Here is a 24,868-nt window from a genome sequence, read left to right on the forward strand (position 1 = left end):
GAGGGGTGAAGAGGGATGAGGATAGGAGGAGGGGTGAAGAGGTATGAGGATAGGAGGAGGGGTGAAGAGGGATGAGGATAGGAGGAGGGGTGAAGAGGGATGAGGATAGGAGGAGGGGTGAAGAGGGATGAGGATAGGAGGAGGGGTGAAGAGGGATGAGGATAGGAGGAGGGGTGAAGAGGGATGAGGATAGGAGGAGGGGTGAAGAGGGATGAGGATAGGAGGAGGGGTGAAGAGGGATGAGGATAGGAGGAGGGGTGAAGAGGGATGAGGATAGGAGGAGGGGTGAAGAGGGATGAGGATAGGAGGAGGGGTGAAGAGGGATGAGGATAGGAGGAGGGGTGAAGAGGGATGAAGAGGGATGAGGGGTGAAGAGGGATGAGGATAGGAGGAGGGGTGAAGAGGGATGAGGATAGGATGAGGGGTGAAGAGGGATGAGGATAGGAGGAGGGGTGAAGAGGGATGAAGAGGGATGAGGGGTGAAGAGGGATGAGGATAGGAGGAGGGGTGAAGAGGGATGAGGATAGGATGAGGGGTGAAGAGGGATGAGGATAGGATGAGGGGTGAAGAGGGATGAGGATAGGATGAGGGGTGAAGAGGGATGAGGATAGGAGGAGGGGTGAAGAGGGATGAGGATAGGATGAAGGGTGAAGAGGGATGAGGATAGGAGGAGGGGTGAAGAGGGATGAGGATAGGAGGAGGGGTGAAGAGGGATGAGGATAGGAGGAGGGGTGAAGAGGGATGAGGATAGGAGGAGGGGTGAAGAGGGATGAGGATAGGAGGAGGGGTGAAGAGGGATGAAGAGGGATGAGGGGTGAAGAGGGATGAGGATAGGAGGAGGGGTGAAGAGGGATGAGGATAGGATGAGGGGTGAAGAGGGATGAGGATAGGATGAGGGGTGAAGAGGGATGAGGATAGGAGGAGGGGTGAAGAGGGATGAGGGGTGAAGAGGGATGAGGATAGGAGGAGGGGTGAAGAGGGATGAGGATAGGATGAGGGGTGAAGAGGGATGAGGATAGGATGAGGGGTGAAGAGGGATGAGGATAGGATGAGGGGTGAAGAGGGATGAGGATAGGAGGAGGGGTGAAGAGGGATGAGGATAGGATGAAGGGTGAAGAGGGATGAGGATAGGAGGAGGGGTGAAGAGGGATGAGGATAGGAGGAGGGGTGAAGAGGGATGAGGATAGGAGGAGGGGTGAAGAGGGATGAGGATAGGAGGAGGGGTGAAGAGGGATGAGGATAGGAGGAGGGGTGAAGAGGGATGAGGATAGGAGGAGGGGTGAAGAGGGATGAAGAGGGATGAGGGGTGAAGAGGGATGAGGATAGGAGGAGGGGTGAAGAGGGATGAGGATAGGATGAGGGGTGAAGAGGGATGAGGATAGGATGAGGGGTGAAGAGGGATGAGGATAGGATGAGGGGTGAAGAGGGATGAGGATAGGAGGAGGGGTGAAGAGGGATGAGGATAGGATGAAGGGTGAAGAGGGATGAGGATAGGAGGAGGGGTGAAGAGGGATGAGGATAGGAGGAGGGGTGAAGAGGGATGAGGATAGGAGGAGGGGTGAAGAGGGATGAGGATAGGAGGAGGGGTGAAGAGGGATGAGGATAGGAGGAGGGGTGAAGAGGGATGAGGATAGGAGGAGGGGTGAAGAGGGATGAGGATAGGAGGAGGGGTGAAGAGGGATGAGGGGTGAAGAGGGATGAGGATAGGGGGAGGGATGAAGAGGGATGAGGATAGGAGGAGGGGTGAAGAGGGATGAGGATAGGAGGAGGGGTGAAGAGGGATGAGGATAGGAGGAGGGGTGAAGAGGGATGAGGGGTGAAGAGGGATGAGGATAGGAGGAGGGGTGAAGAGGGATGAGGATAGGAGGAGGGGTGAAGAGGGATGAGGGGTGAAGAGGGATGAGGATAGGAGGAGGGGTGAAGATGGATGAGGATAGGAGGAGGGGTGAAGAGGGATGAGGATAGGAGGAGGGGTGAAGAGGGATGAGGGGTGAAGAGGGATGAGGATAGGAGGAGGGGTGAAGAGGGATGAGGATAGGAGGAGGGGTGAAGAGGGATGAGGGGTGAAGAGGGATGAGGATAGGAGGAGGGGTGAAGAGGGATGAGGATAGGAGGAGGGGTGAAGAGGGATGAGGATAGGAGGAGGGGTGAAGCGGGATGAGGATAGGAGGAGGGGTGAGTGAAGGAGAGAAAGAAGTGGTGGGATGGAGGGAGGGAGAGAGAGAGGGAGAAAGATGAGATGTGAAGAAGTATAACACAGGAAACTAACAGCACAACAGCTGAACAGCTGTGAATGGAGAGTAAAAATCACGCATGATGAAATCTAAATCATTTAGCTGTATGAGTATTAGTCTAACTACCCAGTACGCAGGAGGAGTATTGCATTGAGGATCCGTCGTTGGAGTAGAGGCCGTGGGTTCCCAGGTATGGAGACACCACCTTCTGAACCAAAGCTTCCAGACGCAGGTACTCCTCAGTCACTCCTCTAGACTCATGGACACCCTGGAACACACACATCACAGTTAGTCCTCAGTCACTCCTCTAGACTCATGGACACCCTGGAACACACACATCACAGTTAGTCCTCAGTCACTCCTCTAGACTCATGGACACCCTGGAACACACACATCACAGTTAGTCCTCAGTCACTCCTCTAGACTCATGGACACCCTGGAACACACACATCACAGTTAGTCCTCAGTCACTCCTCTAGACTCATGGACACCCTGGAACACACACATCACAGTTAGTCCTCAGTCACTCCTCTAGACTCATGGACACCCTGGAACACACACATCACAGTTAGTCCTCAGTCACTCCTCTAGACTCATGGACACCCCGGAACACACACATCACAGTTAGACCTCAGTCACTCCTCTAGACTCATGGACACCCTGGAACACACACACACACACACACACACACACACACAGGACACCACACCTGCTGTACACTCAAAAATCAGTGCTTATCATTTGTCAACCACCTAAAATAAATCTGTCCTCAAACCATAACCATATTTGAGTCTATTGAAATCTTAGTTTCTGAGGAAATACATTGTCCATTAGAGGGCTCTGTGTTTGTTGTTTAGGACAGAACAGAAAGAAAGGGGGCAGGGTAAGAGCATGCAGAAAACACTGAGTAAATACTGAGCTGGAGGAATGTAACTGAGTAACTATATCAGGAGAGACAGTAACTAACTAACTAACTGTATATCAGAGGACAGTAACTAACTGTCTGTCTGTCAGAGGAGAGACGGTAACTAACTGTCTGTCAGAGGAGAGACAGTAACTAACTGTCTGTCAGAGGAGAGACAGTAACTAACTGTCTGTCAGAGGAGAGACAGTAACTAACTGTCTGTCAGAGGAGAGACAGTAACTAACTGTCTGTCAGAGGAGAGACAGTAACTAACTGTCTGTCAGAGGAGAGACAGTAACTAACTGTCTGTCAGAGGAGAGACAGTAACTAACTGTATATCAGAGGAGAGACAGTAACTAACTGTCTGTCAGAGGAGAGACAGTAACTAACTGTCTGTCAGAGGAGAGACAGTAACTAACTGTCTGTCAGAGGAGAGACAGTAACTAACTATATATCAGAGGAGAGACAGTAACTAACTTTATATCAGAGGAGAGACAGTAACTGTCTGTCTGTCAGAGGAGAGACAGTAACTAACTGTCTGTCAGAGGAGAGACAGTAACTAACTATATATCAGAGGAGAGACAGTAACTAACTGCCTGTCAGAGGAGAGACAGTAACTAACTGTCTGTCAGAGGAGAGACAGTAACTGACTGCCTGTCAGAGGAGAGACAGTAACTGACTGTCTGTCAGAGGAGAGACAGTAACTAACTGCCTGTCAGAGGAGAGACAGTAACTAACTGCCTGTCAGAGGAGAGATAGTAACTAACTGCCTGTCAGAGGAGAGACAGTAACTAACTGCCTGTCAGAGGAGAGACAGTAACTAACTGCCTGTCAGAGGAGAGACAGTAACTAACTGTCTGTCAGAGGAGAGACAGTAACTAACTGCCTGTCAGAGGAGAGACAGTAACTAACTGTCTGTCAGAGGAGAGACAGTAACTAACTGTCTGTCAGAGGAGAGACAGTAACTAACTGTCAGAGGAGAGACAGTAACTAACTGTCTGTCAGAGGAGAGACAGTAACTGTCCTACCCTGTACCGACCATTGACAGTAAAATAACACGTACACACCATTGAAAGTCCCAGACTGAGTGTTCGCTAATGACACTAAATACCTATTATGGGGAGATCTGGAACTAGTTTGCTTGTTTGGGACTTCATTTACCCAAATCCTTTCCAGAACAACTTCTTTACCAGAACTATTTTGTCATGAAACCTGAAAAGGAACAAAACATTGGTGAAGGGAGACTGTCTTCCGATAATACATTGACTCACTCAACCACAACATAAAACATCTAGCTAACCAGAGTTTGACAACCACCACATCAATGCATTGACTGGAGTAATGACATCAATGCAAAACAAGTAAAATGGAGAGAAATTGTTCACAGATGAAAGCTGTTACAACAAAGACCAAGACCAAAGAGAGAGAGAGAGAGAGAGAGAGAGAGAGGAGAGAGAGAGATATACAGAGAGAGAGAGAGGAGAGAGAGAGGAGAGAGAAGAGAGAGAGGAGAGAGAGAGGAGAGACACAGAGAGAGAGAGAGAGAGAGAGAGGAGAGACAGAGAGAGAGAGAGAGAGATACAGAGAGAGAGACAGAGAGACAGAGAGGAGAGAGAGAGGAGAGGAGAGAGAAGAGAGAGAGGAGAGACAGAGAGAGAAAGAGAGAGGAGAGAGAGAGAGAGAGACAGAGAGAGAGAGAGGAGAGGAGAAAGAGGAGAGAGAGACAGAGAGAGAAAGAGAGAGAGGGAGAGGAGAGAGAGAGAGAGAGAGGTGAGAGACAGAGAGAGAGAGAGGAGAGAGAGAGAGAGACAGAGAGAGGAGAGAGAGAGAGAGGGAGAGAAAGAGAGAGAGACAGAGAGAGAGAGAGACAGAGCGAGAGAGAGAGACAGAGAGAGAGGAGAGAGAGATCCATTGCCATTGGGGTATGGGAACAAAACTTCAACAAAACGTACATTCTTCCCTTGTCAAAACAAACTGATCCTTTGTCTGTGTGCCCTCTGGACACTTTAATCAGTAGCAGATGTGGCCCAGTGAGCAATACAGGCCACTTAGATAGATAGAATGGTGTCTCCAGTGTAAGGTGTCACCCAAGCTGTACCACAGAGTAATGAGAAAGGGGGAGGGGGAAAGGGAGAGAGAGAGACAGACAGACAAGAGTAGCCCTTCTCTCCTCTCTCCTCTCTTGGTCCTGTTCTCTGGTATCTTGGTCATGTTCTCTGTTCTCTTGGTCCTGTTCTCTGTTCTCTCTTGGTCCTGTTCTCTCCTCTCTATTGGTCCTGGTTCTCTGTTCTCTCCTCTCTCTTGGTCCTGTTCTCTCCTCTCTCCTCTCTTGGTCCTGTTCTCTTGGTCCTGTTCTCTTCTCTCTCTTGGTCCTGTTCTCTCCTCTCTCTTGGTCCTGTTCTCTCCTCTCTCTTGGTCCTGTTCTCTGTTCTCTCCTCTCTCTTGGTCCTGTTGTCTCCTCCCTCTTGGTCATGTTCTCTGTTCTCTTGGTCCTGTTCTCTGTTCTCTCCGCTCTCTTGGTCCTGTTCTATGTTCTCTTGGTCCTGTTCTATGTTCTCTTGGTCCTGTTCTCTGTTCTCTTGGTCCTGTTCTCTGTTCTCTTGGTCCTGTTCTCTCCTCTCTCTTTGTCATGTTCTCTGTTCTCTTGGTCCTGTTCTCTGTTCTCTCATCTTTCTTGGTCCTGTTCTCTGTTCTCTTGGTCTTGTTCTCTCCTCTCTCTTGGTCCTGTTCTATGTTCTCTTGGTCCTGTTCTCTGGGTCCTGTTCTCTCCTCTCTCTTGGTCCTGTTCTCTGTTCTCTTGGTCCTGTTCTCTCCTCTCTCTTGGTCCTGTTCTCTGTTCTCTCTTGGTCCTGTTCTCTGTTCTCTTGGTCCTGTTCTCTCCTCTATCTTGGTCCTGTTCTCTCCTCTATCTTGGTCCTGTTCTCTCCTCTCTCTTGGTCCTGTTCTCTCCTCTCTCTTGGTCCTGTTCTCTGTTCTCTTGGTCCTGTTCTCTCCTCTATCTTGGTCCTGTTCTCTCCTCTCTCTTGGTCCTGTTCTCTCCTCTCTCTTGGTCCTGTTCTCTGTTCTCTTGGTCCTGTTCTCTCCTCTCTCTTGGTCCTGTTCTCTGTTCTCTTGGTCCTGTTCTCTCCTCTATCTTGGTCCTGTTCTCTCCTCTCTCTTGGTCCTGTTCTCTGTTCTCTCCTCTCTCTTGGTCCTGTTCTCTGTTCTCTCCTCTCTCTTGGTCCTATTCTCTGTTCTCTCCTGTCTCTCCGTCCTGTTCTCTGTTCTCTCCCCTATCTTGGTCCTGTTCTCTTGGTCCTGTTCTCTGTTATCTCCTCTCTCTTTGTCATGTTCTCAGTTCTCTTGGTCCTGTTCTCTGTTCTCTCCTCTCTCTTGGTCCTGTTCTCCGTTCTCTTGGTCCTGTTCTCTGTTCTCTCCTCTCTCTTGGTCCTGTTCTCTGTTCTCTCATCTATCTTGGTCCTGTTCTCTGTTCTCTTGGTCCTGTTCTCTCCTCTCTCTTGGTCCTGTTCTCTGTTCTCTTGGTCCTGTTCTCTCCTCTCTCTTGGTCCTGTTCTCTGTTCTCTCCTCTCTCTTGGTCCTGTCCTCTGTTCTCTCTTGGTCCTGTTCTCTGTTCTCTCCTCTCTCTTGGTCCTGTTCTCTGTTCTCTCTTGGTCCTGTTCTCTGTTCTCTTGGTCCTGTTCTCTCATCTATCTTGGTCCTGTTCTCTGTTCTCTTGGTCCTGTTCTCTCCTCTCTCTTGGTCCTGTTCTCTGTTCTCTTGGTCCTGTTCTCTGTTCTCTTGGTCCTGTTCTCTGTTCTCTCCTCTCTCTTGGTCCTGTCCTCTGTTCTTTCCTCTCTCTTGGTCCTGTCCTCTGTTCTCTCCTCTCTTTTTGTCATGTTTTCTGTTCTGTTGGTCCTGTTCTCTGTTCTCTCCTCTCTCTTGGTTCTGTTCTCTGTTCTCTTGGTCCTGTTCTCTGTTCTCTCCTCTCTCTTGGTCCTGTTCTCTGTTCTCTCCTCTCTCTTGGTCCTGTTCTCTGTTCTCTCCTCTCCCTTGGTCCTGTTCTCTGTTCTCTCCTCTCTTTCTATTTCTGCTGCAAATGAGGGAGTCTTTCTATCCTTCCCTGTGTTCTCCATTAAACCTCTGTCTCCTAGTATAGGTTATTTGTATCTATCACCCTTACTTCCTGTCTCTCGCTCTGTTTATCCCTCAGTCTCTTTCTCTGTCCATCTCTCAGTCTCTTTATCCATCTCTCTGGTTTCTCTTTCTACTCTACTATCTACTCTCTACTACTCTACTCCTGTGTGCTCCAGTTTGTCCCTGGCTCCTGGCGTCTGGCAGAGAGGAGACAGCAGATCTGGGTCACCCAGTCACTCTAATGATGTCAGTGGAGAACTGTGCAGAGAAGTCACAGACACAGACGCATGCATACACACATAAACTGAGGTGGGGGTCGACATCTGTTTACATAGGAATCTTAATGTTAATATATTATAACATGAATGAAAATGACATATATATGGATGTCGGAAAAATATATATATGGATGCCAAAAAAAAAAGATTGGTAAATGTTGAATTAATATGGAAATGACTAAAAGTATCTCCACTACATGTAACTGTTATTCTCATGGGAAGAAGTCTCCTTTCTGACTTCACTCTGACCGTTTCCTGTCACATCGCTCTCCTGCTCACTATATCACACTCTCTGGTCTGGCATCCTGCTCACTATATCACACTCTCTGGTCTGGCATCCTGCTCACTATATCACACTCTCTCTAGTCTGGCATCCTGCTCACTATATCACACTCCCTCTGGTCTGGCATCCTGCTCACTATATCACACTCTCTCTGGTCTGGCATCCTGCTCACTATATCACACTCCCTCTGGTCTGGCATCCTGCTCACTATATCACACTCCCTCTGGTCTGGCATCCTGCTCACTATATCACACTCTCTGGTCTGGCATCCTGCTCACTATATCACACTCTCTGGTCTGGCATCCTGCTCACTATATCACACTCTCTCTGGTCTGGCATCCTGCTCACTATATCACACTCCCTCTGGTCTGGCATCCTGCTCACTATATCACACTCTCTGGTCTGGCATCCTGCTCACTATATCACACTCCCTCTGGTCTGGCATCCTGCTCATTATGTCACACTCTCTCTGGTCTGGCATCCTGCTCACTATATCACACTCCCTCTGGTCTGGCATCCTGCTCACTATATCACACTCTCTCTGGTCTGGCATCCTGCTCACTATATCACACTCTCTCTGGTCTGGCATCCTGCTCACTATATCACACTCTCTCTGGTCTGGCATCCTGCTCACTATATCACACTCCCTCTGGTCTGGCATCCTGCTCACTATATCACACTCTCTCTGGTCTGGCATCCTGCTCACTATATCACACTCTCTCTGGTCTGGCATCCTGCTCACTATATCACACTCCCTCTGGTCTGGCATCCTGCTCACTATATCACACTCTCTGTGGTCTGGCATCCTGCTCACTATATCACACTCCCTCTGGTCTGGCATCCTGCTCACTATATCACACTCCCTCTGGTCTGGCATCCTGCTCACTATATCACACTCTCTATGGTCTGGCATCCTGCTCACTATATCACACTCCCTCTGGTCTGGCATCCTGCTCACTATATCACACTCTCTCTGGTCTGGCATCCTGCTCACTATATCACACTCCCTCTGGTCTGGCATCCTGCTCACTATATCACGCTCTCTTTGGTCTGGCATCCTGCTCACTATATCACACTCTCTCTGGTCTGGCATCCTGCTCACTATATCACACTCTCTCTGGTCTGGCATCCTGCTCACTATATCACACTCTCTCTGGTCTGACATCCTGCTCACTATATCACACTCCCTCTGGTCTGGCATCCTGCTCACTATATCACACTCTCTCTGGTCTGGCATCCTGCTCACTATATCACACTCCCTCTGGTCTGGCATCCTGCTCACTACATCACACTCCCTCTGGTCTGGCATCCTGCTCACTATATCACACTCCCTCTGGTCTGGCATCCTGCTCACTATATCACACTCCCTCTGGTCTGGCATCCTGCTCACTATATCACACTCCCTCTGGTCTGGCATCCTGCTCACTATATCAAACTCTCTCTGGTCTGGCATCCTGCTCACTATATCACACTCTCTCTGGTCTGGCATCCTGCTCACTATATCACACTCTCTCTGGTTTGGCATCCTGCTCACTATATCACACTCCCTCTGGTCTGGCATCCTGCTCACTATATCACACTCTCTCTGGTCTGGCATCCTGCTGACCACTGAGAGATGATCTGGTCTGGCATCCTGCTGACCACTGAGAGATGATCTGGTCTGGCATCCTGCTAACCACTAAGAGATGATCTGGTCTGGCATCCTGCTAATCACTGAGAACAGAGATGATCTGGTCTCACATCCTGCTAACCACTGAGAGATGATCTGGTCTGGTCTGGCATCCTGCTAATCACTGAGAACAGAGATGATCTGGTCTGGCATCCTGCTAACCACAGAGATGATCTGGTCTGGTCTGGCATCCTGCTAACCACTGAGAAAATAAATAATCTGGTCTGGCATCCTGCTAACCACTGAGAACAGAGATGATCTTGTCTCAAATCCTGCTTACCACTGAGAGATGATCTGGTCTGGTCTGGCATCATGCTAACCACTGAGAGATGATCTGGTCTGGCATCATGCTAACCACTGAGAGATTATCTGGTCTGGCATCATGCTAACCACTGAGAGATGATCTGGTCTGGCATCATGCTAACCACTGAGAGATGATCTGGTCTGGCATCATGCTAACCACTGAGAGATGATCTTGTCTGGCATCATGCTAACCACTGAGATATGATCTGGTCTGGCATCCTGCTAACCACTGAGAACAGAGATGATCCAGATAACTGCACATAACTCAGCCCAATATGACAGATGTCTTACTTCGTATGCAGTTACTATTTTATAGTGATGTTGATGTGGAATTATAGAAGATAGTCTGAAGCATGGAGAGAAGAAGTCCCACGTCTCTGCCAGAGAATCCAGTAGCTTCTGACCTGGGGGCAACCAGGAAGTCAAAACAACCAGTAGCTTCTGACCTGGGGTCAACCAGGAAGTCAAAACAACCAGTAGCTTCTGACCTGGGGTCAACCAGGAAGTCAAAACAACCAGTAGCTTCTGACCCGGTGGCAACCAGGAAGTCAAAACAACCAATAGCTTCTGACCAGGAGGCAACCAGGAAGTCAAAACAACGAGTAGCTTCTGACCTGGGGACAACCAGGAAGTCAAAACAACCAATCCTTAAAAACATCTACAGCTGCACCACAGAGAGCATCTTGACTAGCTGCATCACTGCTTGGTATGGCAACAGCTTGGCATCCGACCACAAGGCTCTACAGAGGGTAAAGCTCCACAGAGGGTAATGCTCTACATATGGTAATGCTCTACATATGGTAAGGCTCTACAGAGGGTAATGCTCTACAGAGGGTAATGCTTCACAGAGGGTAATGCTTTACAGATGGTAAGGCTGTACAGGGGGTAATGCTCTACAGAGGGTAGTGCTCTACAGAGGGTAGCGTTCTACAGAGGGTAATGCTCTACAGAGGGTAATGCTCTACAGGGGGCAGTGCTCTACAGAGGGTAATGCTCTACAGAGGGTAGTGCTCTACAGATCGTAAGGCTCTACAGAGGTTAATGCTCTACAGAGGGTAAGGCTCTACAGATGGTAGTGCTCTACAGATCGTAAGGCTCTACAGATCGTAAGGCTCTACAGAGGGTAAGGCTCTACAAATGGTAATGCTCTACAGATGGTAAGGCTCTACAGAGGTTAATGCTCTACAGAGGGTAAGGCTCTACAGAGGGTAGCGCTCTACAGATGGTAATGCTCTACAGAGGGTAGTGCTCTACAGATGGTAGTGCTCTACAGATCGTAAGGCTCTACAGAGGTTAATGATCTACAGAGGGTAAGGCTCTACAGAGGGTAGCGCTCTACAGATGGTAATGCTCTACAGATGGTAAGGCTCTACACTTTTTGCTGGCTGTCCCTCAGGTTGTGTCAGGAGGACACATAGCTGGCTGTCCCTCAGGTTGTGTCAGGAGGACACATAGCTGGCTGTCCCTCAGGTTGTGTCAGGAGGACACATAACTGTCTGTCCCTCAGGTTGTGTCAGGAGGACACATAGCTGGCTGTCCCTCAGGTTGTGTCAGGAGGACACATAGCTGGCTGTCCCTCAGGTTGTGTCAGGAGGACACATAGCTGTCTGTCCCTCAGGTTGTGTCAGGAGGACACATAGCTGGCTGTCCCTCAGGTTGTGTCAGGAGGACACATAGCTGGCTGTCCCTCAGGTTGTGTCAGGAGGACACATAGCTGTCTGTCCCTCAGGTTGTGTCAGGAGGACACATAGCTGGCTGTCCCTCAGGTTGTGTCAGGAGGACACATAGCTGGCTGTCCCTCAGGTTGTGTCAGGAGGACACATAGCTGGCTGTCCCTCAGGTTGTGTCAGGAGGACACATAGCTGGCTGTCCCTCAGGTTGTGTCAGGAGGACACATAGCTGTCTGTCCCTCAGGTTGTGTCAGGAGGACATATAGCTGGCTGTCCCTCAGGTTGTGTCAGGAGGACACATAGCTGGCTGTCCCTCAGGTTGTCAGGAGGACACATAGCTGTCTGTCCCTCAGGTTGTGTCAGGAGGACACATAGCTGGCTGTCCCTCAGGTTGTCAGGAGGACACATAGCTGGCTGTCCCTCAGGTTGTGTCAGGAGGACACATAGCTGGCTGTCCCTCAGGTTGTGTCAGGAGGACACATAGCTGGCTGTCCCTCAGGTTGTGCCAGGAGGACACATAGCTGGCTGTCCCTCAGGTTGTGTCAGGAGGACACATAGCTGGCTGTCCCTCAGGTTGTGTCAGGAGGACACATAGCTGGCTGTCCCTCAGGTTGTGTCAGGAGGACACATAGCTGGCTGTCCCTCAGGTTGTCAGGAGGACACATAGCTGTCTGTCCCTCAGGTTGTGTCAGGAGGACACATAGCTGGCTGTCCCTCAGGTTGTCAGGAGGACACATAGCTGGCTGTCCCTCAGGTTGTGTCAGGAGGACACATAGCTGGCTGTCCCTCAGGTTGTGTCAGGAGGACACATAGCTGTCTGTCCCTCAGGTTGTGTCAGGAGGACACATAGCTGGCTGTCCCTCAGGTTGTGTCAGGAGGACACATAGCTGGCTGTCCCTCAGGTTGTGTCAGGAGGACACATAGCTGGCTGTCCCTCAGGTTGTGTCAGGAGGACACATAGCTGGCTGTCCCTCAGGTTGTGTCAGGAGGACACATAGCTGGCTGTCCCTCAGGTTGTGTCAGGAGGACACATAGCTGGCTGTCCCTCAGGTTGTGTCAGGAGGACACATAGCTGGCTGTCCCTCAGGTTGTGTCAGGAGGACACATAGCTGGCTGTCCCTCAGGTTGTGTCAGGAGGACACATAGCTGTCTGTCCCTCAGGTTGTGTCAGGAGGACACATAGCTGGCTGTCCCTCAGGTTGTGTCAGGAGGACACATAGCTGTCTGTCCCTCAGGTTGTGTCAGGAGGACACATAGCTGGCTGTCCCTCAGGTTGTGTCAGGAGGACACATAGCTGTCTGTCCCTCAGGTTGTGTCAGGAGGACACATAGCTGGCTGTCCCTCAGGTTGTGTCAGGAGGACACATAGCTGGCTGTCCCTCAGGTTGTGTCAGGAGGACACATAGCTGGCTGTCCCTCAGGTTGTGTCAGGAGGACACATAGCTGGCTGTCCCTCAGGTTGTGTCAGGAGGACACATAGCTGGCTGTCCCTCAGGTTGTGTCAGGAGGACACATAGCTGTCTGTCCCTCAGGTTGTGTCAGGAGGACACATAGCTGGCTGTCCCTCAGGTTGTGTCAGGAGGACACATAGCTGGCTGTCCCTCAGGTTGTGTCAGGAGGACACATAGCTGGCTGTCCCTCAGGTTGTGTCAGGAGGACACATAGCTGTCTGTCCCTCAGGTTGTGTCAGGAGGACACATAGCTGTCTGTCCCTCAGGTTGTGTCAGGAGGACACATAGCTGGCTGTCCCTCAGGTTGTGTCAGCAGGACACATAGCTGTCTGTCCCTCAGGTTGTGTCAGGAGGACACATAGCTGGCTGTCCCTCAGGTTGTGTCAGGAGGACACATAGCTTGCTGTCCCTCAGGTTGTGTCAGGAGGACACATAGCTGGCTGTCCCTCAGGTTGTGTCAGGAGGACACATAGCTGGCTGTCCCTCAGGTTATGTCAGGAGGACACATAGCTGGCTGTCCCTCAGGTTGTGTCAGGAGGACACATAGCTGGCTGTCCCTCAGGTTGTGTCAGGAGGACACATAGCTGTCTGTCCCTCAGGTTGTGTCAGGAGGACACATAGCTGGCTGTCCCTCAGGTTGTGTCAGGAGGACACATAGCTGGCTGTCCCTCAGGTTGTGTCAGGAGGACACATAGCTGGCTGTCCCTCAGGTTGTGTCAGGAGGACACATAGCTGGCTGTCCCTCAGGTTGTGTCAGGAGGACACATAGCTGGCTGTCCCTCAGGTTGTGTCAGGAGGACACATAGCTGGCTGTCCCTCAGGTTGTGTCAGGAGGACACATAGCTGGCTGTCCCTCAGGTTGTGTCAGGAGGACACATAGCTGGCTGTCCCTCAGGTTGTGTCAGGAGGACACATAGCTGGCTGTCCCTCAGGTTGTGTCAGGAGGACACATAGCTGTCTGTCCCTCAGGTTGTGTCAGGAGGACACATAGCTGGCAGTCCCTCAGGTTGTGTCAGGAGGACACATAGCTGGCTGTCCCTCAGGTTGTGTCAGGAGGACACATAGCTGGCTGTCCCTCAGGTTGTGTCAGGAGGACACATAGCTGGCTGTCCCTCAGGTTGTGTCAGGAGGACACATAGCTGGCTGTCCCTCAGGTTGTGTCAGGAGGACACATAGCTGGCTGTCCCTCAGGTTGTGCCAGGAGGACACATAGCTGGCTGTCCCTCAGGTTGTGTCAGGAGGACACATAGCTGGCTGTCCCTCAGGTTGTGTCAGGAGGACACATAGCTGGCTGTCCCTCAGGTTGTGTCAGGAGGACACATAGCTGGCTGTCCCTCAGGTTGTGTCAGGAGGACACATAGCTGGCTGTCCCTCAGGTTGTCAGGAGGACACATAGCTGGCTGTCCCTCAGGTTGTGTCAGGAGGACACATAGCTGGCTGTCCCTCAGGTTGTGTCAGGAGGACACATAGCTGTCTGTCCCTCAGGTTGTGTCAGGAGGACACATAGCTGGCTGTCCCTCAGGTTGTCAGGAGGACACATAGCTGGCTGTCCCTCAGGTTGTGTCAGGAGGACACATAGCTGGCTGTCCCTCAGGTTGTGTCAGGAGGACACATAGCTGGCTGTCCCTCAGGTTGTGTCAGGAGGACACATAGCTGGCTGTCCCTCAGGTTGTGTCAGGAGGACACATAGCTGGCTGTCCCTCAGGTTGTGTCAGGAGGACACATAGCTGGCTGTCCCTCAGGTTGTGTCAGGAGGACACATAGCTGTCTGTCCCTCAGGTTGTGTCAGGAGGACACATAGCTGGCTGTCCCTCAGGTTGTGTCAGGAGGACACATAGCTGGCTGTCCCTCAGGTTGTGTCAGGAGGACACATAGCTGGCTGTCCCTCAGGTTGTGTCAGGAGGACACATAGCTGGCTGTCCCTCAGGTTGTGTCAGGAGGACACATAGCTGGCTGTCCCTCAGGTTGTGTCAGGAGGACACATAGCTGGCTGTCCCTCAGGTTGTGTCAGGAGGACACATAGCTGGCTGTCCCTCAGGTTGTGTCAGGAGGACACATAGCTGGCTGTCCCTCAGGTTGTGTCAGGAGGACACATAGCTGGCTGTCCCTCAGGTTGTGTCAGGAGGACACATAGCTGGCTGTCCCTCAGGTTGTGTCAGGAGGACACATAGCTGGCTGTCCCTCAGGTTGTGTCAGGAGGACACATAGCTGGCTGTCCCTCAGGTTGTGTCAGGAGGACACATAGCTGGCTGTCCCTCAGGTTGTGTCAGGAGGACACATAGCTGGCTGCCAAAACTGCACATATTGGTTTTTTATATTTTATAGTTAAATATATTTGACAGTTTCTGAATGATCATTTGGGGAAATAACTATTATCTTAGATCTGAGTATTTGTCACAGTGTAATAGGAAATGCAGCTCTGTCTCTACCTCTCCCCTGGAGCAGAGTGAGCACAGCCTGTCCTCTCTGGGCAGCCAGGTTTGTCTGTGACGACCGGTCTCTATAGCCAGACTGTCCTCTCTGGGCAGCCAGGTTTGTCTGTGACGACCGGTCTCTATAGCCAGACTGTCCTCTCTGGGCAGCCAGGTTCGTCTGTGACGACCGGTCTCTATAGCCAGACTGTCCTCTCTGGGCAGCCAGGTTTGTCTGTGACGACCGGTCTCTATAGCACAGCCTGTCCTCTCTGGGCAGCCAGGTTTGTCTGTGACGACCGGTCTCTATAGCCAGACTGTCCTCTCTGGGCAGCCAGGTTTGTCTGTGACGACCGGTCTCTATAGCCAGACTGTCCTCTCTGGGCAGCCAGGTTTGTCTGTGACGACCGGTCTCTATAGCACAGCCTGTCCTCTCTGGGCAGCCAGGTTTGTCTGTGACGACCAGTCTCTATATCCAGACTGTCCTCTCTGGGCAGCCAGGTTTGTCTGTGACAACCGGTCTCTATAGCCAGACTGTCCTCTCTGGGCAGCCAGGTTTGTCTGTGACGACCGGTCTCTATAGCCAGACTGTCCTCTCTGGGCAGCCAGGTTTGTCTGTGACGACCGGTCTCTATAGCCAGACTGTCCTCTCTGGGCAGCCAGGTTTGTCTGTGACGACCGGTCTCTATAGCCAGACTGTCCTCTCTGGGCAGCCAGGTTTGTCTGTGACGACCGGTCTCTATAGCCAGACTGTCCTCTCTGGGCAGCCAGGTTTGTCTGTGACGACCGGTCTCTATAGCCAGACTGTCCTCTCTGGGCAGCCAGGTTTGTCTGTGACGACCGGTCTCTATAGCCAGACTGTCCTCTCTGGGCAGCCAGGTTTGTCTGTGACGACCGGTCTCTATAGCCAGACTGTCCTCTCTGGGCAGCCAGGTTTGTCTGTGACGACCGGTCTCTATAGCCAGACTGTCCTCTCTGGGCAGCCAGGTTCGTCTGTGACGACCGGTCTCTATAGCCAGACTGTCCTCTCTGGGCAGCCAGGTTTGTCTGTGACGACCGGTCTCTATACCCAGACTGTCCTCTCTGGGCAGCCAGGTTTGTCTGTGACGACCGGTCTCTATATCCAGACTGTCCTCTCTGGGCAGCCAGGTTTGTCTGTGACGACCGGTCTCTATATCCAGACTGTCCTCTCTGGGCAGCCAGGTTTGTCTGTGACGACCGGTCTCTATAGCCAGACTGTCCTCTCTGGGCAGCCAGGTTTGTCTGTGACGACCGGTCTCTATAGCCAGACTGTCCTCTCTGGGCAGCCAGGTTTGTCTGTGACGACCGGTCTCTATAGCCAGACTGTCCTCTCTGGGCAGCCAGGTTTGTCTGTGACGACCGGTCTCTATAGCCAGACTGTCCTCTCTGGGCAGCCAGGTTTGTCTGTGACGACCGGTCTCTATAGCCAGACTGTCCTCTCTGGGCAGCCAGGTTTGTCTGTGACGACCGGTCTATAGCCAGACTGTCCTCTCTGGGCAGCCAGGTTTGTCTGTGACGACCGGTCTCTATAGCCAGACTGTCCTCTCTGGGCAGCCAGGTTTGTCTGTCTGTCCTCTCTGGGCAGCCAGGTTTGTCTGTGACAACCGGTCTCTATAGCCAGACTGTCCTCTCTGGGCAGCCAGGTTTGTCTGTGACGACCGGTCTCTATAGCCAGACTGTCCTCCCTGGGCAGCCAGGTTTGTCTGTGACGACTGGTCTCTATAGCCAGACTGTCCTCTCTGGGCAGCCAGGTTTGTCTGTGACGACCGGTCTCTATAGACAGACTGTCCTCTCTGGGCAGCCAGGTTTGTCTGTGACGACCAGTCTCTATATCCAGACTGTCCTCTCTGGGCAGCCAGGTTTGTCTGTGACGACCGGTCTCTATAGCCAGACTGTCCTCCCTGGGCAGCCAGGTTTGTCTGTGATGACTGGTCTCTATAGCCAGACTGTCCTCTCTGGGCAGCCAGGTTTGTCTGTGACGACCGGTCTCTATAGACAGACTGTCCTCTCTGGGCAGCCAGGTTTGTCTGTGACGACCGGTCTCTATAGCCAGACTGTGCTCACTGAGTCTGTACCTAGTCAGTGTTTTCCTCAGTTTTCTATCAGTCACAGTAGTCAGATAGTCTGCCACCATCTACTGTCTGTTTAGAGACTAATAGCATTGAAGTTTACTTTGATTGTTTTGTGGTGTCTTTCCAATAGGTGATATATTTTTCTTTTTGTTTTGTGATGATTTGGTTGGGCCAGATTTTCTGAGTGCTGAGGCTCTATGGGGTTGGTTTGGGTTGGTGAACTGAGCCTCAGAACCAGCTGGCTGAGTGCTGTCCTGAGGCTCTATGGGGTTGGTTTGGGTTGGTGAACTGAGTCTCAGAACCAGCTGGCTGACTGCTGTCCTGAGGCTCTATGGGGTTGGTTTGGGTTGGTGAACTGAGCCTCAGAACCAGCTGGCTGAGTGCTGTCCTGAGGCTCTATGGGGTTGGTTTGGGTTGGTGAACTGAGTCTCAGAACCAGTTGGCTGAGTGCTGTCCTGAGGCTCTATGGGGTTGGTTTGGGTTGGTGAACTGAGCCTCAGAACCAGCTGGCTGAGTGTTGTCCTGAGGCTCTATGGGGTTGGTTTGGGTTGGTGAACTGAGCCTCAGAACCAGCTGGCTGAGTGCTGTCCTGAGGCTCTATGGGGTTGGTTTGGGTTGGTGAACTGAGCCTCAGAACCAGCTGGCTGAGTGCTGTCCTGAGGCTCTATGGGGTTGGTTTGGGTTGGTGAACTGAGCCTCAGAACCAGCTGGCTGACTGCTGTCCTGAGGCTCTATGGGGTTGGTTTGGGTCAGTGAACTGAGCCTCAGAACCAGCTGGCTGACTGCTGTCCTGAGGCTCTATGGGGTTGGTTTGGGTTGGTGAACTGAGCCTCAGAACCAGCTGGCTGAGTGCTGTCCTGAGGCTCTATGGGGTTGGTTTGGGTTGGTGAACTGAGTCTCAGAACCAGCTGGCTGAGTGCTGTCCTGAGGCTCTATGGGGTTGGTTTGGGTTGGTGAACTGAGCCTCAGAACCAGCTGGCTGACTGCTGTCCTGAGGCTCTATGGGGTTGGTTTGGGTCAGTGAACTGAGCCTCAGAACCAGCTGGCTGACTGCTGTCCTGAGGCTCTATGGGGTTGGTTTGGGTTGGTGAACTGAGCCTCAGAACCAGCTGGCTGAGTGCTGTCCTGAGGCTCTATGGGGTTGGTTTGGGTTGGTGAACTGAGCCTCAGAACCAGCTGGCTGAGTGCTGTCCTGAGGCTCTATGGGGTTGGTTTGGGTTGGTGAACTGAGCCTCAGAACCAGCTGGCTGACTGCTGTCCTGAGGCTCTATGGGGTTGGTTTGGGTTGGTAAACTGAGCCTCAGAACCAGCTGGCTGACTGCTGTCCTGAGGCTCTATGGGGTTGGTTTGGGTTGGTGAACTGAGCCTCAGAACCAGCTGACTGAGGGGACTCTTCTCTTGTTTCATCTCTTGACACTGCAGAGCTGTGTGATGGAATGTTTTGGGGTCACTTGTTTTTAGATGGTTGGAAAATGTGATGTCTCTATTTGAATGAGGAGGGGGTATTGGTCCAATTCTGCTCTACATGCATTATTTGGAGGTTTTCTTTGCACTTGCAACACAGTCTGGCAAAACTCTGCATGCAGTATTTCAATTGGATGTTTGTCCCATTTGGTGAATTAATTATTAGATGGTGGACCCCGTACTTCACTGCCATATAGAGCAACTGGTTCAACAACTGATGAGCTTTTTTGTTGTTGCCAGATTCTAATTGAAATTTCGATTTTAATGTTACTTTTAATGGCATAGAATGCTCTTCCTGCTTCGTCTCTCAGCTCCTTCACAGCCATGTGTACGCTTCCTGTGTTGATGTTATTTTGTCCTAGATATGTGTCGTTTCACAGCCATGTGAAGGCTTCCTGTGTTGCTGATATTTAGTCCTAGATATGTGTCGTTTCACAGCCATGTGTACGCTTCCTGTGTTGCTGATATTTAGTCCTAGATATGTGTCGTTTCACAGCCATGTGAAGGCTTCCTGTGTTGCTGATATTTAGTCCTAGATATGTGTCGTTTCACAGCCATGTGTACGCTTCCTGTGTTGCTGATATTTAGTCCTAGATATGTGTCGTTTCACAGCCATGTGTACGCTTCCTGTGTTGCTGATATTTAGTCCTAGATATGTGTCGTTTCACAGCCATGTGTACGCTTCCTGTGTTGCTGATATTTAGTCCTGGATATGTGTCGTTTCACAGCCATGTGTACGCTTCCTGTGTTGCTGATATTTAGTCCTAGATATGTGTCGTTTCACAGCCATGTGAAGGCTTCCTGTGTTGCTGATATTTAGTCCTAGATATGTGTAGGTTTTGGTGGGTTCTAATAGAACTGTGTCCAAATATAATGTATATTTTTCATCCTGATTTCCAGACCTTTTTTCGAATATCATTATTTCAGTTTTTTTTTTCAGAGCCAAGGTCTGACAGAACCTGTGATTAAAGGTCAGGGCCCAGGTCTGACAGAACCTGTGATTAACGGTCAGAGCCCAGGTCTGACAGAACCTGTGATTAAAGGTCAGGGCCCAGGTCTGACAGAACCTGTGATTAACGGTCAGAGCCCAGGTCTGACAGAACCTGTGATTAACGGTCAGAGCCCAGGTCTGACAGAACCTGTGATTAACGGTCAGAGCCCAGGTCTGACAGAACCTGTGATTAACGGTCAGAGCCCAGGTCTGACAGAACCTGTGGTTAACGGTCAGAGCCCAGGTCTGACAGAACCTGTGATTAACGGTCAGAGCCCAGGTCTGACAGAACCTGTGATTAACGGTCAGAGCCCAGGTCTGACAGAACCTGTGGTTAACGGTCAGAGCCCAGGTCTGACAGAACCTGTGGTTAACGGTCAGAGCCCAGGTCTGACAGAACCTGTGATTAACGGTCAGAGCCCAGGTCTGACAGAACCTGTGATTAACGGTCAGAGCCCAGGTCTGACAGAACCTGTGATTAACGGTCAGAGCCCAGGTCTGACAGAACCTGTGATTAACGGTCAGAGCCCAGGTCTGACAGAACCTGTGGTTAACGGTCAGAGCCCAGGTCTGACAGAACCTGTGATTAACGGTCAGAGCCCAGGTCTGACAGAACCTGTGGTTAACGGTCAGAGCCCAGGTCTGACAGAACCTGTGATTAACGGTCAGAGCCCAGGTCTGACAGAACCTGTGATTAACGGTCAGAGCCCAGGTCTGACAGAACCTGTGATTAACGGTCAGAGCCCAGGTCTGACAGAACCTGTGGTTAACGGTCAGAGCCCAGGTCTGACAGAACCTGTGATTAACGGTCAGAGCCCAGGTCTGACAGAACCTGTGGTTAACGGTCAGAGCCCAGGTCTGACAGAACCTGTGATTAACGGTCAGAGCCCAGGTCTGACAGAACCTGTGATTAACGGTCAGAGCCCAGGTCTGACAGAACCTGTGGTTAACGGTCAGAGCCCAGGTCTGACAGAACCTGTGGTTAACGGTCAGAGCCCAGGTCTGACAGAACCTGTGGTTAACGGTCAGAGCCCAGGTCTGACAGAACCTGTGATTAACGGTCAGAGCCCAGGTCTGACAGAACCTGTGATTAACGGTCAGAGCCCAGGTCTGACAGAACCTGTGGTTAACGGTCAGAGCCCAGGTCTGACAGAACCTGTGATTAACGGTCAGAGCCCAGGTCTGACAGAACCTGTGGTTAACGGTCAGGGCCCAGGTCTGACAGAACCTGTGGTTAACGGTCAGGGCCCAGGTCTGACAGAACCTGTGGTTAACGGTCAGGGCCCAGGTCTGACAGAACCTGTGGTTAACGGTCAGGGCCCAGGTCTGACAGAACCTGTGATTAACGGTCAGGGCCCAGGTCTGACAGAACCTGTGGTTAACGGTCAGGGCCCAGGTCTGACAGAACCTGTGGTTAACGGTCAGGGCCCAGGTCTGACAGAACCTGTGGTTAACGGTCAGGGCCCAGGTCTGACAGAACCTGTGGTTAACGGTCAGAGCCCAGGTCTGACAGAACCTGTGATTAACGGTCAGAGCCCAGGTCTGACAGAACCTGTGATTAACGGTCAGGGCCCAGGTCTGACAGAACCTGTGATTAACGGTCAGGGCCCAGGTCTGACAGAACCTGTGATTAACGGTCAGGGCCCAGGTCTGACAGAACCTGTGATTAACGGTCAGGGCCCAGGTCTGACAGAACCTGTGATTAACGGTCAGGGCCCAGGTCTGACAGAACCTGTGATTAACGGTCAGGGCCCAGGTCTGACAGAACCTGTGGTTAACGGTCAGAGCCCAGGTCTGACAGAACCTGTGGTTAACGGTCAGAGCCCAGGTCTGACAGAACCTGTGGTTAACGGTCAGAGCCCAGGTCTGACAGAACCTGTGGTTAACGGTCAGAGCCCAGGTCTGACAGAACCGGTGCAGATGATCTAGGTGCAGCTGTACCTCCTCCTTAGTAGGAAACAGCAGCACCAGGTCATCTGCGTACAGCAGACACTTGAAATCAGTGTTGTGTAGGGTGAGACCAGGTGCTGCCGATTCTTCTAATGTTTTTGCCAATTCATTAATGTAGATGTTAAACAGTGTTGGACTTATTGGACAGCCCTGTTTCACTCCACGTCCCTGAGAGAAGATGTCTGTTTTCTTGTTGCCAAATTTAACAGCCCATTTGTTTTTAGTGTACACTGATTAAATAACATCATATATTTTCCCTCCAATACCACTTTCTATTAGTTTATAAATAAAGACATTTGTGCCAAATTGAATCAAATGTTTTCTTGAAGTCTATAAAACACGAGTAGATTGTGCCTTGGTTTACTTGTTGGTCAATTAGAGTGTGGAGGGTGGAAATGTGGTCTGTTGTATGATCATTTAAAAAACATCCAATCTGGCTTCTGCTCAGGACGTTGTGTTCATCAAGGAAATGGTGTCATCTGCTATTTCTGATACTGCAGAGAATTTAACTCTTTGGACTCATCACACGAGCTGCTGCTACTGTTTATGATCTATCCTGTTGCCTAGTCACTTTATCCCTACCTATATCTACCTCAATTACATCGTACCCCTGCACATCAACTCAGTACTGGTACCCCGTGTATATAGTCAAGTTATTACCTCGTACCCCTGCACATCAACTCATTACTGGTACCCCGTGTATATAGTCAAGTTATTACCTCGTACCCCTGCACATCAACTCAGTACTGGTACCTCGTGTATATAGTCAAGTCATTACCTCATACCCCTGCACATCAACTCAGTACGGGTACCCCGTGTATATAGTCAAGTTATTACCTCGTACCCCTGCACATCAACTCAGTACTGGTACCTCGTGTATATAGTCAAGTTATTACCTCGTACCCCTGCACATCAACTCAGTACTGGTACCCCGTGTATATAGTCATGTTATTACCTCGTACCCCTGCACATCAACTCAGTACTGGTACCCCGTGTATATAGTCAAGTTATTACCTCGTACCCCTGCACATCAACTCAGTACTGGTACCCCGTGTATATAGTCACGTTATTACCTCGTACCCCTGCACATCAACTCAGTACTGGTACCTGGTACCCCTGCACATCAACTCAGTACTGGTACCTCGTGTATATAGTCAAGTTATTACCTTGTACCCCTGCACATCAACTCAGTACTGGTACCCTGTGTATATTGTCAAGTTATTACCTCGTACCCCTGCACATCAACTCAGTACTGGTACCTGGTACCCCTGCACATCAACTCAGTACTGGTACCTCGTGTATATAGTCAAGTTATTACCTCGTACCCCTGCACATCAACTCAGTACTGGTACCCCGTGTATATAGTCATGTTATTACCTCGTACCCCTGCACATCAACTCAGTACTGGTACCTCGTGTATATAGTCAAGTTATTACCTCGTACCCCTGCACATCAACTCAGTACTGGTACCCTGTGTATATTGTCAAGTTATTACCTCGTACCCCTGCACATCAACTCAGTACTGGTACCTGGTACCCCTGCACATCAACTCAGTACTGGTACCTCGTGTATATAGTCAAGTTATTACCTCGTACCCCTGCACATCAACTCAGTACTGGTACCTTGTGTATATAGTCAAGTTATTACCTCGTACCCTGTGTATATAGTCAAGTTATTACCTCGTACCCCTGCACATCAACTCAGTACTGGTACCTTGTGTATATAGTCAAGTTATTACCTCGTACCCTGTGTATATAGTCAAGTTATTACCTCGTACCCCGTGTATATAGTCAAGTTATTACCTCGTACCCCTACACATCAACTCAGTACTGGTACCTCAAGTTATTACCTCGTACCCCAGCACATCAACTCAGTACTGGCACCCCGTGTATACAGCCAAGTTATTACCTCGTACCCCGTGTATATAGTCAAGTTATTACCTCGTACCCCTGCACATCAACTCAGTACTGGTACCTTGTGTATATAGTCAAGTTATTACCTCGTACCCCTGCACATCAACTCAGTACTGATACCTCGTGTATGTAGTCAAGTTATTACCTCGTACCCCTGCACATCAACTCAGTACTGGTACCTCGTGTATATAGTCAAGTTATTACCTCGTACCCCTGCACATCAACTCAGTACTGGTACCTCATATATATAGTCAAGTTATTACCTCGTACCCCTGCACATCAACTCATTGTTACTCATTGTGTATTTATTCCTGGTGTTATTATCTTTCTATTTTTCTCTACATTGTTGGGAAGAAGACCTGTCAGTCAGCATTTCACGGTTAGTCTACACCCTGTTGTTTACCATGTGACAAATAACATTTCATTTGAGTCCTTATGTGTGTGTCTGAGTGCACACCTCTGTACGTGTTTGACTGTGTGTGTGTGTGTGTGTGTGTGTGTGTGTGTGTGTGCCTCCCTACCTGCAGTATCAGTAACATCTGTATGATAGAGGGGGGGACACGGGCGCGGGGGCGGGACAGGGCGTCCTCTAGCTTGATGTTCAGAGTGATAATGCTCCTGAAGTGAAGCAGGGCCAGCTGCCGCACCGATGGCTCCTTACCCTGGTGGAGATTACACACAGAGATTACACACAGAGATTACACACAGAGATTACACACAGAGATTACACACACATAGAAACACATGGAGAGAGAGACACAGAGAGAGACAGACACACACCTACACACAGAGATTACACACAGAGATTACACACAGAGATTACACACAGAGATTACACACACATAGAAACACATGGAGAGAGACACAGAGAGAGAGAGAGAGACAGACACACACCTACACACAGAAACACAGAGAGAGAGAGAGAGAGAGAGAGAGAGAGACACACCTACACACAGAGACACACAGAGAGAGAGAGAGACACACACACACACCATGCTTAGGGCCACTCAACATTCTATTCTATGTTGAAATGCTTTTGGAAAATCTATCAAATTCTCCTGATTTGTTTTGGAAAACTCTGTTGTGTAAGAATGTGCACTGGACTGTATGTAATAACTTACTGTTCAAGTGGATACTGTATG

The 24,868-nt window shown here is 50.5% G+C and overlaps 1 protein-coding gene across 5 annotated transcripts in view; it reads right to left on the reverse strand.

Annotated features, from left to right (window-relative positions):
- The window catches only part of LOC110490677 (proline-rich protein 5), a 65,141-nt gene that overhangs the window by 964 nt on the left and 39,309 nt on the right, over positions 1-24,868 (reverse strand). For all 5 annotated transcript variants that reach the window (XM_090228727.1, XM_090228728.1, XM_090228726.1 and 2 more), the window contains 2 exons: positions 24,248-24,388; positions 2,361-2,502 (listed from right to left, as the gene is read on the reverse strand). In XM_090228727.1, coding sequence (XP_090084853.1) covers positions 2,361-2,502; positions 24,248-24,388 — 283 coding nt within the window. The remainder of the gene's footprint in view (positions 1-2,360; positions 2,503-24,247; positions 24,389-24,868) is intronic.

This window comes from Oncorhynchus mykiss, unplaced genomic scaffold (assembly GCF_057628025.1).
Source record: "Oncorhynchus mykiss isolate SJ-2025 unplaced genomic scaffold, ASM5762802v1 scaffold96, whole genome shotgun sequence".
Lineage (NCBI taxonomy): Eukaryota > Metazoa > Chordata > Actinopteri > Salmoniformes > Salmonidae > Oncorhynchus > Oncorhynchus mykiss.